Source organism: Carica papaya, chromosome 6 (genome assembly GCF_054855325.1).
Source record: "Carica papaya isolate Zhongbai chromosome 6, ASM5485532v1, whole genome shotgun sequence".
Lineage (NCBI taxonomy): Eukaryota > Viridiplantae > Streptophyta > Magnoliopsida > Brassicales > Caricaceae > Carica > Carica papaya.
The window spans coordinates 10,420,894-10,431,092 of NC_142314.1; the positions used below are offsets into that span (position 1 = coordinate 10,420,894).

Sequence of the window (10,199 nt, forward strand, 5' to 3'; positions counted from 1 at the left end):
GTGTTTTGGTGATTTGGTTCCGATCAACCTGTAGAGAAAAGAATGGTGATCACGGTGATATAAAAATTGTATCAAACGGAGGCCGAAACTGAGGAGAGGCGCGGCGGCGCCGCTGGGTTTCGGCCGTTTGGCTAGGATTTTGGCTCCGATTTGGCCACAGGGGAACTCAGCGTGGAAAAACGAGCCGGGGGTATGAAATTTACCTCGATCGGCGGTCGAAAAACTCCCCAGTGCGGCGGCGGGTGGCGGCGGCCGGCTCCTCCGGCGTCTGGTTCGTCTTCTCCGGCGAGGGCAGGCGGTTAGGGTTTTTGTGGTCAGGTGTGGGGGTTTTATTTATACCCTTTTGTCTTTTGATCACAGCCGTCCATTTTGATTAAATCTGGGCCGTTCGTTCTTGATTGAATCTGGACCGTCCGTGCGCGTGCATCTGGGCCGTCCGTGCGCGCGGGGACACATCTGGGCCGTCCGATCGCGCGCACGCGGATCGCCCACGTGGCCCGTTCCCGGGTCAACGTGGTCTTGCCATGCGGCAGGTCCTAGTTGGCCAGGGCTGCTGACGTGGCGCTGACGGGGCGCAATTTTTCTAAATTGCGTTTTGACCCCCGGTTTCCGATTTTCTTTTCAAAAATACCCCCAGAATCTTAATTTTCACCTTTTTTTTCCCAAAATCAATTTCAATTAAATCCAAATAATATTTTTACACAATTTTACAATTATTGTTATTTTTATTTTTATTAAATTAAAATAAACTAAATAAAATAAAATAAATAAAAATAAAATTAATAATAATAGTAAAAATAATTTAAAAATTATTGGGCGTTACAATATCTTTTTGTTATAATTTACTTTTTAAATTGAAAATTTATTTTAATTTTTAATTTTTATATCAGAAACTAATGTTAAAAATTATTCTATTTTGTTTGTATTTATATTACTATAGAAAATTATAAAAGTTCACCCTTAATTTATAAAACTTAATTTAAAAATAATATTGTAACAGAATCTCTTGTATATAATTTTACTACCTTGGTAAGGAATATAGCAATACATATAATATATATATATATAACTCATAAATCTGAATGTACTGAATTTTCGTTCTGAGAAGAAGAAAACTTTTTTATTTATTGACGAATTTATTATACAAATAAATAAATAAATAAAATCTCTCGCATATTATTTTTTATACAAAAATTTCAAGTTATAAATAATTCATTAATCCAATTACTTGCATGTCAAATCATGCTCTGATAATGAGGAAAAATAGTTATTCACTTTTCAAAAATCTGTTTTCGTCCAACCAGGATTTGCCACGTCTAAAATATATTTTCCTTTTTGCTCTTAGTTATTTTCCTTTTTACAATTAAATACTTGTTTGTATAAATACACCCAAATGATTTAATTTTAAATAAATCAAAGGCAAGATTAATACAATCTTTGACATTGACATTTCTCTTTCTTTGTCCCTTTGAAAATATTGATAATAATTTAATTCTAACGTAAAATAAATTTATTCTAATTAATAATAAACATATATCGAGTTATTAGAAAATAAGATAGAATTAAATTATTTGTAAATTTAAGTCTCTAAACCCTAATTTGCTTAACAAAGGTTAAATCTTTTAAACATCTCAAACCAATATATAAAATAAAATTTTAATTAATTAAAATTAAGATTTTTTTTTTTTCTCTTCTTTAATTTTATTTAATATAACCAAATTCAAAACTTATTTTTTTTTTCTGCCTAAACAAATTAGAGTGTGATCCAAATTTTATTTTTTAGTTTCAATAGTTAATTGGACAATTAATTTTTTTTTAATAATAATAATAAAGTAAAACGAATATCCGTATTGGAAACCGCGATCTTTACTTTTAATTGGAACCTTATTTACTCTCATACTTTACTAATCATCTTCTTTTCTTTTAGTTTCTTGTCTTTTCTCAAGTCTTCTTCTCCCTTTCTTTGTCTGCATTTTAACTCCTAAAATGCTCTCTCTTCTATCATTCTCCATTGCTGCCCCTCTTTCTTCTTCATCAGGTTCCCTCTTCCAAAACCCCACCATAAAGAAACTCTCTCTTTTTCTTTTTCTTTTCTTATTCAACCTACTATACCTTTTCCTTTTGCTGTCTGATCAACAAACTACTTGGCTCACTCACTCACTCACTCTTTTTTCACGCCTAACTTCATTTTCACTACTTCTTATTCGATCTCCTTCCCCAGAACAAGAGCAGCATCCATGACGGCCTGTTTTAGCTTCACTGAATCGCGAGACAGGTGCTACCGGTACAGCTTCTCGCAGGCCGGATTCCGATCGTCGACCACGGACCTTGGCGACGGAACGATCATGCACTGTTGGATACCCAAAGCCCACGACGAAACCAAGCGCACGGTGGTGCTGATTCACGGAATCGGCGCCAATGCAATGTGGCAATGGAATTACTTCGCACAGCGGCTACTGCCCCGGTTCAACGTCTACGTGCCGGACCTCCTGTTCTTTGGAGATTCCTACACGACCCGACCCGAGCGCTCAGAGTCCTTCCAGGCCCGCTGCGTGATGGGCCTGATGGAGGCCCATGGAGTCCGTAGGATGAGCGTGGCGGGAATCAGTTACGGGGGTTTTGTAGGCTACAGCATGGCGGCGCAGTTTAAGGAGAGAGTGGAGAGGATGGTGCTATGCTGCGCCGGGGTGTGTTTGGAGGCGGAGGACATGGACCGCGGACTGTTTAAGGTGAAGAGCGTCGATGAGGCCGCCGGCATTTTATTTCCGCAAACGCCGGCTAAACTCAGACAGCTTTTGCAGCTCGCCTTCTATAAGCCGCCTAAAGGAGTCCCCTCGTGTTTATATAGCGATTACATTCATGTAAGTTGTTCTTGTTTCTCTTTTTCTCTCTAGCCATGTACTAAATTTGTGCTGCTTACCTGATGATTAGTTGCTAAGGTTTAAATTTTTCCATTAATGGCTAAAAAGCTTCCGCCCTCTAGCATAGACAAGGTACTAAGCAACAATGGCATGTTCTTTTACCATTGACTAATCCCTGGCGATGCCCTTGGTAAGGTGATTAGGTCAATGAAGCAGCCCAAATGATGGTTTTGTTCATAAATCTTTTTATTGGTTATCACTGTATGCTATTGTACTGTATGTAGTGAATTGTTATTGGCATTTTATCTCTCCATTTCTGACAATTTCATTCAGCCGCCAGATTCCTTCTTCCCCATTGCTTGTTTTCCTGAAATTTTGGATTTTGTTTTAAAGAATTTGATTTATGAACAATAGCATTTTCATTACCTCCTGGTTGCCTGGCTTACTTCACTACATGGCAGTTCTGCTTGTTTATCTTTGGATTTAGATCGTAAAGCTTAAACTTCGGTATTTGTGAAGGCATTTTTTAAGAATTCTTTTGGAGTATAGTATGCCTAAGTTGTTCTCGCTCACCCTTGTGCAACTGGTCATGCCTATTCACGGGTAATTTTCTCCCACTCCTCTCATTACTGAAGGCATGGAAAGTGCTGATGACATGTCTGATCTGGTATTTTTGGATTCTCTTAAAGAAAATAATTTGTTCATAAAACATTCATGAATTTGTGGTTGCACTGCTACCTTTGCAAATGATGGTAGTTATAGAGTTTCCTGTTAAATGGCCCAACAAGTCCTATTACAAGTTGTAAAATAAACTGACAACTTACTATTCCATGTTTTTGTTACAACTGTCTTCTCCCTTGAAATGGATATAGGAAGGACTTGGTTGGCAGAAACCCAAATGAAGATTTGGCAGGATGATGCAAATGCCAAATTTAGGAACCTAATTTATTGTATTTTGCTTTCGACTCTGTGATCGGATGATTACAATTCTTTAAATTATCATTGTTTATTCTTTTAATTGAATATTTTGAGTATGATTCATGTCAAAGCAGTCTTTGAAGAGTTCCCTCTAGTCCTCTCAAATGCATACCTAAACTATATTGGGGCTGTCAGTCTTTGTAGTAAGCTGGTTGCTTTGTATTGGTAGCGGTGTAGAACAGATGTTTTCCTTCCCCCTGGTCTGTCCATGCAGAGTTCTTGTCCTGACTATAGTTTGTTATCACTTGTAATCTAATGTGAGGTTGGATGCTTATGATATTTTTCTGAAACTTATGACAGCCTTGGTTTCATGCACAGGTTATGTGTACAGAATACATTCAAGAGAGGAAAGAACTGGTCCAAGCATTACACAAGGATAGAAAGCTCTCCGATCTTCCCAAGATAACCCAGGTTATTTCACAGTTCATGTTATAATCAGCGCATTGTTTAGCAGTGTCCAGCAGATAAAGGATGCTTAGTTTGCTCTCTTCTTTTTGCTCTGTGATTAATTTTTTAAGGTGTGATTTCTCTTTGATGCAGCCAACATTAATAATCTGGGGAGAACATGACCAGATTTTCCCACTGGAATTGGCACACAGATTGAAAAGGTAATCCTAGAGATCTAGCATGTTATTTTGACTCCTTAGTTTTATTTTTTATTTTTCTTGCGAAAACAGATTGAATTCCCTCAATGCACAAAATTCGGAACTTCCAATTTAAGTTGCATTGTTCAATTTTTATTCTATTCCCAGTCAATTCCTACTTCTAATTTTATATTAGTGTTAACATGCGTAATTAGAACAACATTTGTTGTTTCTAACTAACTATAATCTCAATTTGAATTCTTTGATTGGAGGAATTCAACTCTTGTGTTTCAAATTCGGAGTTGAATCCACCATCGAGGAGTTCAAGAAGTGGTGTTGATAGATCAAGCACAACAAGTATTCTCTAACAATTGAATGATGCTAATATAATAATCAAGACTAATATTTTACAAATAGAAATTGTAGGAAATGAATGAGATTAAACCAGACACGTAAATGCCTCTTCTTCTGATCTAAACAACTTTACCCTCTGTAGCAACCAAGAAGAGTATGAGTTGTTGGAGTAACTTGAAGTTATTTTTCTCACTATACAGCCATCTTGGGGATAATGCACAGCTGGTAATCATTAAGAAGGCAGGGCATGCAGTCAATGTGGAGAAACCAAAAGAAATGTACAGGCATTTGAAGTCTTTCCTGGTCGATCCATTGCCGCCTTCACTTGAGAAAGGAAACCACAGAAATGGCTGCAAGACAGATTAAAAGGAATGGTGAGGGAAAAAAAGGTATACCGAAAAAAGAAAGACCCGAACAAAGAGAATTCTATCTGGTTTTCCTGCTAATCTAAGTTGAGCCCTTCTTTGCGTGTCTTTGTTGTTTTTTGTTGTGGATCGACATGAAGAGTTTGGAGTTTGTGACCAAAGCTGTATTTAAAATACACGTAAACAAACACTGGAAGCGGGAGGCACCTCTTGCTAAGATTGAGATTGAGATTGCTTTGCTGGTTACATGCGGAATCCGATTCCACAAACCTGACCTCTAGTTTGCTTATTTCTCAGTGCAAAATATTTGGTATTGTTAGTTGGTCATGGGCTAAATTGGCATGCAGCCAAATAGTTAAATTTGGTGAAAGCTCATTTTGAGATTCTTGGTGAAGCTGATTTTTTTATCCGAGCAGTATTATACCCATGATTCATATGTACTAATTAAGCTACAGTTTGTTTAGATAATTATGATTGTTGTAGGAATCTATGTGATTCTTAACATGGAGGCTATATATATTTGGTTCAAATTCATTCCTAATGTTTTATCATAATTGTCATGTAGTCTTGATATGGTGCCAGTGGATTTCTTTAATGATTAGTTCAATTGTCATGTAGTCATGTTTTTGAATTATTTAAGGATACGTCTCTGATTTTTGCGAGCTGAGGAGAAACAGAGATGTAGTTAAAACTTGAATGGAAAGTGAAAGTTGAAATTCATTTCTATGTTGTTTTTTTTTTATTCTTGTTTGAAACTTAAAATTTCAGTTGACAACAATCTATTTAGATTTTTTGTGGAATACGGAGAGCATTATTTAAATTTTATAATTCACTTTTTTAAAAAAAAAAAAAATCATCTTTTGATTAGAATGTGTAAATAAATTTCATAAACTCTTTTAACTTTCTTTCCTCTTTTTTCCATGAATTAATTCTCTATCTCATATGAAGAAGAAATAAATTCTGAATAAGAAATAAGTTTGTAATCTTTTTTTATTTTTTGTCATGAAAAAGTTAACGAGCAAGCCAGGAAGTCTATGAATTGATTTATTTGAATTTAAATTCTAAAAGAACAATAATTAAGCAAGAGAGTAAAACAACTTCCCAGCCAAAAATTCCCTGCAAAAGCCACACCATTCCGACCCAATCAAAGCCATACACGTGGAAGCTTTTTTTTAACTTCCATTTCTACCTTCCTCCGCCGCAAAATTCACTTGTCTCCATAAATTTTATTTCTTAAATATGACAAAAGATTTAGATTTGGATTAATTATCAAAAATACACAAAAAAAAAAAAAAAAATCATTTCTAACAATTAAGATTAAACCTATTAATTTCATTTTCAAATGATAGATTATATTATAATTTTATTTCTGAAAATCTTTTTCTTATCAAAATTTATTTCAAAACTTTTCTCAGAGATGAAACAATATTTGTGAATGTATATTTTTAAATAATTTCATAAGTTTAAGAATTTAATTAAAACTTACTTGAACTAGCAGAGAAGCAGACTTACATGTGATTGCAGAACTGGCGGAGCTCCAAAGATAATTCTGATCCTGTGTATTCTTGTTACAATCCGTCGTCGTATTAATACCATTCCTACACACACAAACAAATGATTTCTCACCGCCCCCCGGAGAATACCCACACACACCACCCCTCATCTCGCACGTGTTGCACTTTTCGTCCATATAGAAACTGTCAAAAGCCCCATGTGTGTACTTCAACGCCACCCCGTACTCCCACCGGGTCGGGTCCGTCGGGTAATCCCCAACCGACACCACCGACGCGAATCCCGAACAGCCCAGCGCCCGCACCTCCAACTCCCCCTTCCCGTTGAAGTTCGCCGGCGAGTAGACGCAGCAGGTGTTCGTCGGCGGGAAAAGCGGCAGACCCAGACCGATGACGGCTGGACAAGCATAGATGGAGGCGCAGAGGTGAGCGGAGGAGGCGTCGCAGATGGGCGAGCCCTTGACGGTGAGGGCGGAGGTGGGCGGAGCACAGGCGAGGAGAAGGAAAGTTGATGGGCCGAGCTGGAAAGGACTGGCCCAGTCGAGACCCAGGTTGGGTGATTGTTGCATGGAGGTGCACGTAGACATGGAAGGAGGAGTGATTGTTAAGGTGGAGGTGGAGTAGGATATTGAGGTGATGGGGTAGGAACCGGTGTGGGTAGTGAGGAGGAGCTGGTTGGAGTCGGTGGAGCAGGAGACGTAGGGGTAGAACCGGGGGGAGCCGCAGCCGTAGCCCGACCCAAAGGGGTATTTGAGCTGTAAAGAGCCGCATGTGTCATGGCAAGGTGGGTTTAGAGCTAAAGAGTAGTCCCAGGGGTTGAAGATGATGATGAGGAAGAAGATGATCCAGGAGGAGGAAGGAAGGAGAAGATGTTTCAGTAGCTTCATTTAGTCTTACCTTGTGATTTATGTCTCTGTAAGGTGTAATACGGATATGGTTATATATTTAGAGTAACTCTCATGTTCATTTCCTACGTGTCTATTTACCAGTATTTACTAATTTGTTTGTGTATATAATTGTAGAAGAAATATATATAATAAAGAAAATGGTAAAGAGTAGTAAACTCGAAATCTAAACATTCATTTTCACCAACTTTTCTGTGATATAGTTATAAGTTAATATTAAAATAATAATAATTTTCAAAAATTATAATTTTATCAGTTCAAATGCTAATTAATATTTAAAATTAATGTTAGTATTGTATTTTATCTGTAGATAATCTGAACTCATTGCTAAATTTAATAAATTATTAGAATTTAACATTTCAATATTAAAAAATAATAGTACATTTTATCAAAATTCTCCGTGCCTATTAAAATATTTATCAATTTCAGAAGGGATTAATTCCATCATCTTTAAATTAAATTCTATAAAATTTTAAGTTTATTTTTAAAATCTTTATATTACGTTTCAGTCATGTTATGTCAAATTTAACATTAAATTGAATTAATTCACTCCACCTTTAATTCCTTCGTCGCTACGTATTTCGCTTTCACGTAATTGAAAGGCCAAAATATGAACATAGTTGTAGTCTCTATCAATGCAACTTTGGATAGAATAGAACCAGATTCTTTAAATAAAGATTGGATTATTGGACTTACTTTTTTCTTTTGTTGTTCATTGTTGCATATACGTATATATCATTATTATTAGAAATTATATTTTTTTGATCAGTTTTTTCCTAAAGTTAAGTGTAACACCCACCCCCCCCCCCCCCCCCCCCCCTCCGGGTTCGGGAATGGTTAATTTCGAATTAAAAAAAATTAATATTTTTTTTTTATTTACGTTGGTGATAATAAAAGAATATTAATAATAATCAAAACAACACTAATAATAACAAAACATTTATTTTTAGGTCACTTTGAAACAAATTTTAAAAATCAGGACTAATATGTAAATAAAAAGGGAGACACGCTTGAAAGGAAATTGAAAAAATAGGGCCACTTTGCAAATTAAAAGAGGCGAGCCACATAGGATGGCTACGTCAGCAGCGGAGTGAATCAAGATGCGCCGTGTGGCAAGTATGTCAGCAAACTCTCCCACGCGAGGAGCCACGTTGGCGATCCGCATGCCTGAGGGATTGAACGGCTCAGATACCTTCCCGCTCGTACAAACGACAAGATCTCAATCCCATCTGGATTCGAACGAACGACCCTGATTGCCTACGTGATGGATCCAATGGTGGCATGATTAACGACTCTGATTCGCAGGGCTGACCGATCAGATGGTCCAAAATATGTAAGGGAGGAGAATCTGGGTTGACCCAAATAGGGAGGAAAATTCGACGCCTGGATGGACGACCCTGATTGAGGGGAGGGAGTTATTTAAACCTCTCATTCGACTGGTCTCCTAAACCTAGCTGCCAGGTCGATCGGAGAAGAAGGAGATAGGAACGCTAGAGGAAGCTCAGCCGCTGGAGGGACGATAGTGCCGTCGTGTCGAAAGCTGAAAATAACACTGATAAGCTCGATTTTCTCCCAATTTTCCTAATTTTCCATTCTCAATCGTTTCTCTTTACTCTTTCAAAGTAGATTGACTCGAGGAAGGCCACGAACCGAGAGGGAAGAGACGCACAAGTCGGGCCGATTTCGGTGAGTTGTCCACCTCCCTCTGTTCCCTTTTCCTCTCATAAACACTAATAACATGTTGTTTTCTTCGTTTAGCAAAGAAAAGAGAGAAAAGAAGAGGAAATAGGTGAAAGTCGAGGGTGGGAATCATTGCAACTGGTGGTTTCGAGGAGCTACACCGCCACTGGCCGATTTGGGATAAGGATGCCTAAACCCTTCTCTCTGTAACGGTTGACCGAAGGTCAACAAGAAAAAAAAATAAAATAAAAAATAAATATAATGATAATAATAGCATGGTAGGGATAGTAATAAAATAAGGTGATATGCATATATAGGTATATGCATAAATACACTTGGCTGGACTAAAATCTAGCCTGCGTCGGGTGTTCCTAATTTTAATCTTTAAGGTTGCCGATGGAGCTAACAAAATGCATATTGTTATTTTAATTTATTCTTTTATTTTCTTAATTTAATTTACACAAATTCTTATGTATATATTTACTTTATTTTCATTTTTTTTGTTTTGTTTCATATAATTTTATCTTACTATAATATTCTATATATTCTATTTCATCAAAGTCAACGTCACTTTATTTCGTTCCACTTTATTTTGCATTACTTGAATCGAAGTTATTTCGTTCCACTTTATTTTGCATTACTTGAATCGAAGTTAATTTACCTTATTTTGTCGTGTTGTATTTTTAGATATTTTGTCTATTGTATTTATTTTAACCTATTCGATGATTATCTCTCGTTCGATGCACACTCAATTACGAGTTACGTATTCTAGCACTAATATTTGTGTTTATGCATGTGTTGTAATGATTAAAAACGAAAGGTGGTCTAGGCTTATTTTGGAATATGCATAATGCAGAATAGGGTTGTTGATGAAAATAAAATTAGGCAATGAGGTAAATAAAATTGCCATCGGATATCAAGAGGGGGGTGGGGGGGGGGAGTATATAAGGTGATCCCTATT

The 10,199-nt window shown here is 36.8% G+C and overlaps 2 protein-coding genes and 1 long non-coding RNA gene across 6 annotated transcripts; 2 read left to right on the forward strand and 1 right to left on the reverse strand.

The window, feature by feature from the left end:
- The first annotated feature begins 1,935 nt into the window (after positions 1-1,935).
- LOC110825866 (alpha/beta-Hydrolases superfamily protein) lies at positions 1,936-5,676 on the forward strand. 2 transcript variants are annotated; one of them, XM_088222973.1, is made up of 5 exons: positions 1,936-2,861; positions 4,158-4,250; positions 4,380-4,447; positions 4,978-5,166; positions 5,283-5,676. In XM_088222973.1, the coding sequence occupies exons 1-4, from the start codon at positions 2,238-2,240 to the stop codon at positions 5,141-5,143; spliced, it is 951 nt and encodes a 316-aa protein (XP_088079099.1). In that variant the 5' UTR covers positions 1,936-2,237; the 3' UTR covers positions 5,144-5,166; positions 5,283-5,676. The 2 variants fall into 2 exon arrangements, with proteins under 2 accessions (XP_088079099.1, XP_021912083.2); XM_022056391.2 differs by having other exon boundaries at positions 1,937-2,861; positions 4,978-5,676.
- On the reverse strand, positions 4,646-7,589 carry LOC110825865 (uncharacterized). Of its 3 annotated transcripts, none has more exons than XM_022056389.2 (2): positions 6,655-7,587; positions 4,646-5,127 (listed from the first exon to the last, which is right to left on the reverse strand). In XM_022056389.2, exons 1-2 carry the CDS (start codon positions 7,538-7,540, stop codon positions 5,099-5,101), a joined length of 915 nt encoding a protein of 304 aa, XP_021912081.2. In that variant the 5' UTR covers positions 7,541-7,587; the 3' UTR covers positions 4,646-5,098. The 3 variants fall into 3 exon arrangements, with proteins under 3 accessions (XP_021912081.2, XP_021912080.2, XP_088079100.1); XM_022056388.2 differs by lacking the exon at positions 4,646-5,127 and adding an exon at positions 6,174-6,258 and having other exon boundaries at positions 6,655-7,589; XM_088222974.1 differs by lacking the exon at positions 4,646-5,127 and adding an exon at positions 6,174-6,374 and having other exon boundaries at positions 6,629-7,588.
- A 1,170-nt stretch (positions 7,590-8,759) lies between these two features.
- LOC110825868 (uncharacterized) lies at positions 8,760-9,798 on the forward strand. Its single transcript, XR_015812817.1, has 2 exons — positions 8,760-9,244; positions 9,317-9,798. It is a non-coding gene; the product is annotated as an uncharacterized LOC110825868 (long non-coding RNA).
- The last annotated feature ends 401 nt before the right edge of the window (positions 9,799-10,199 follow it).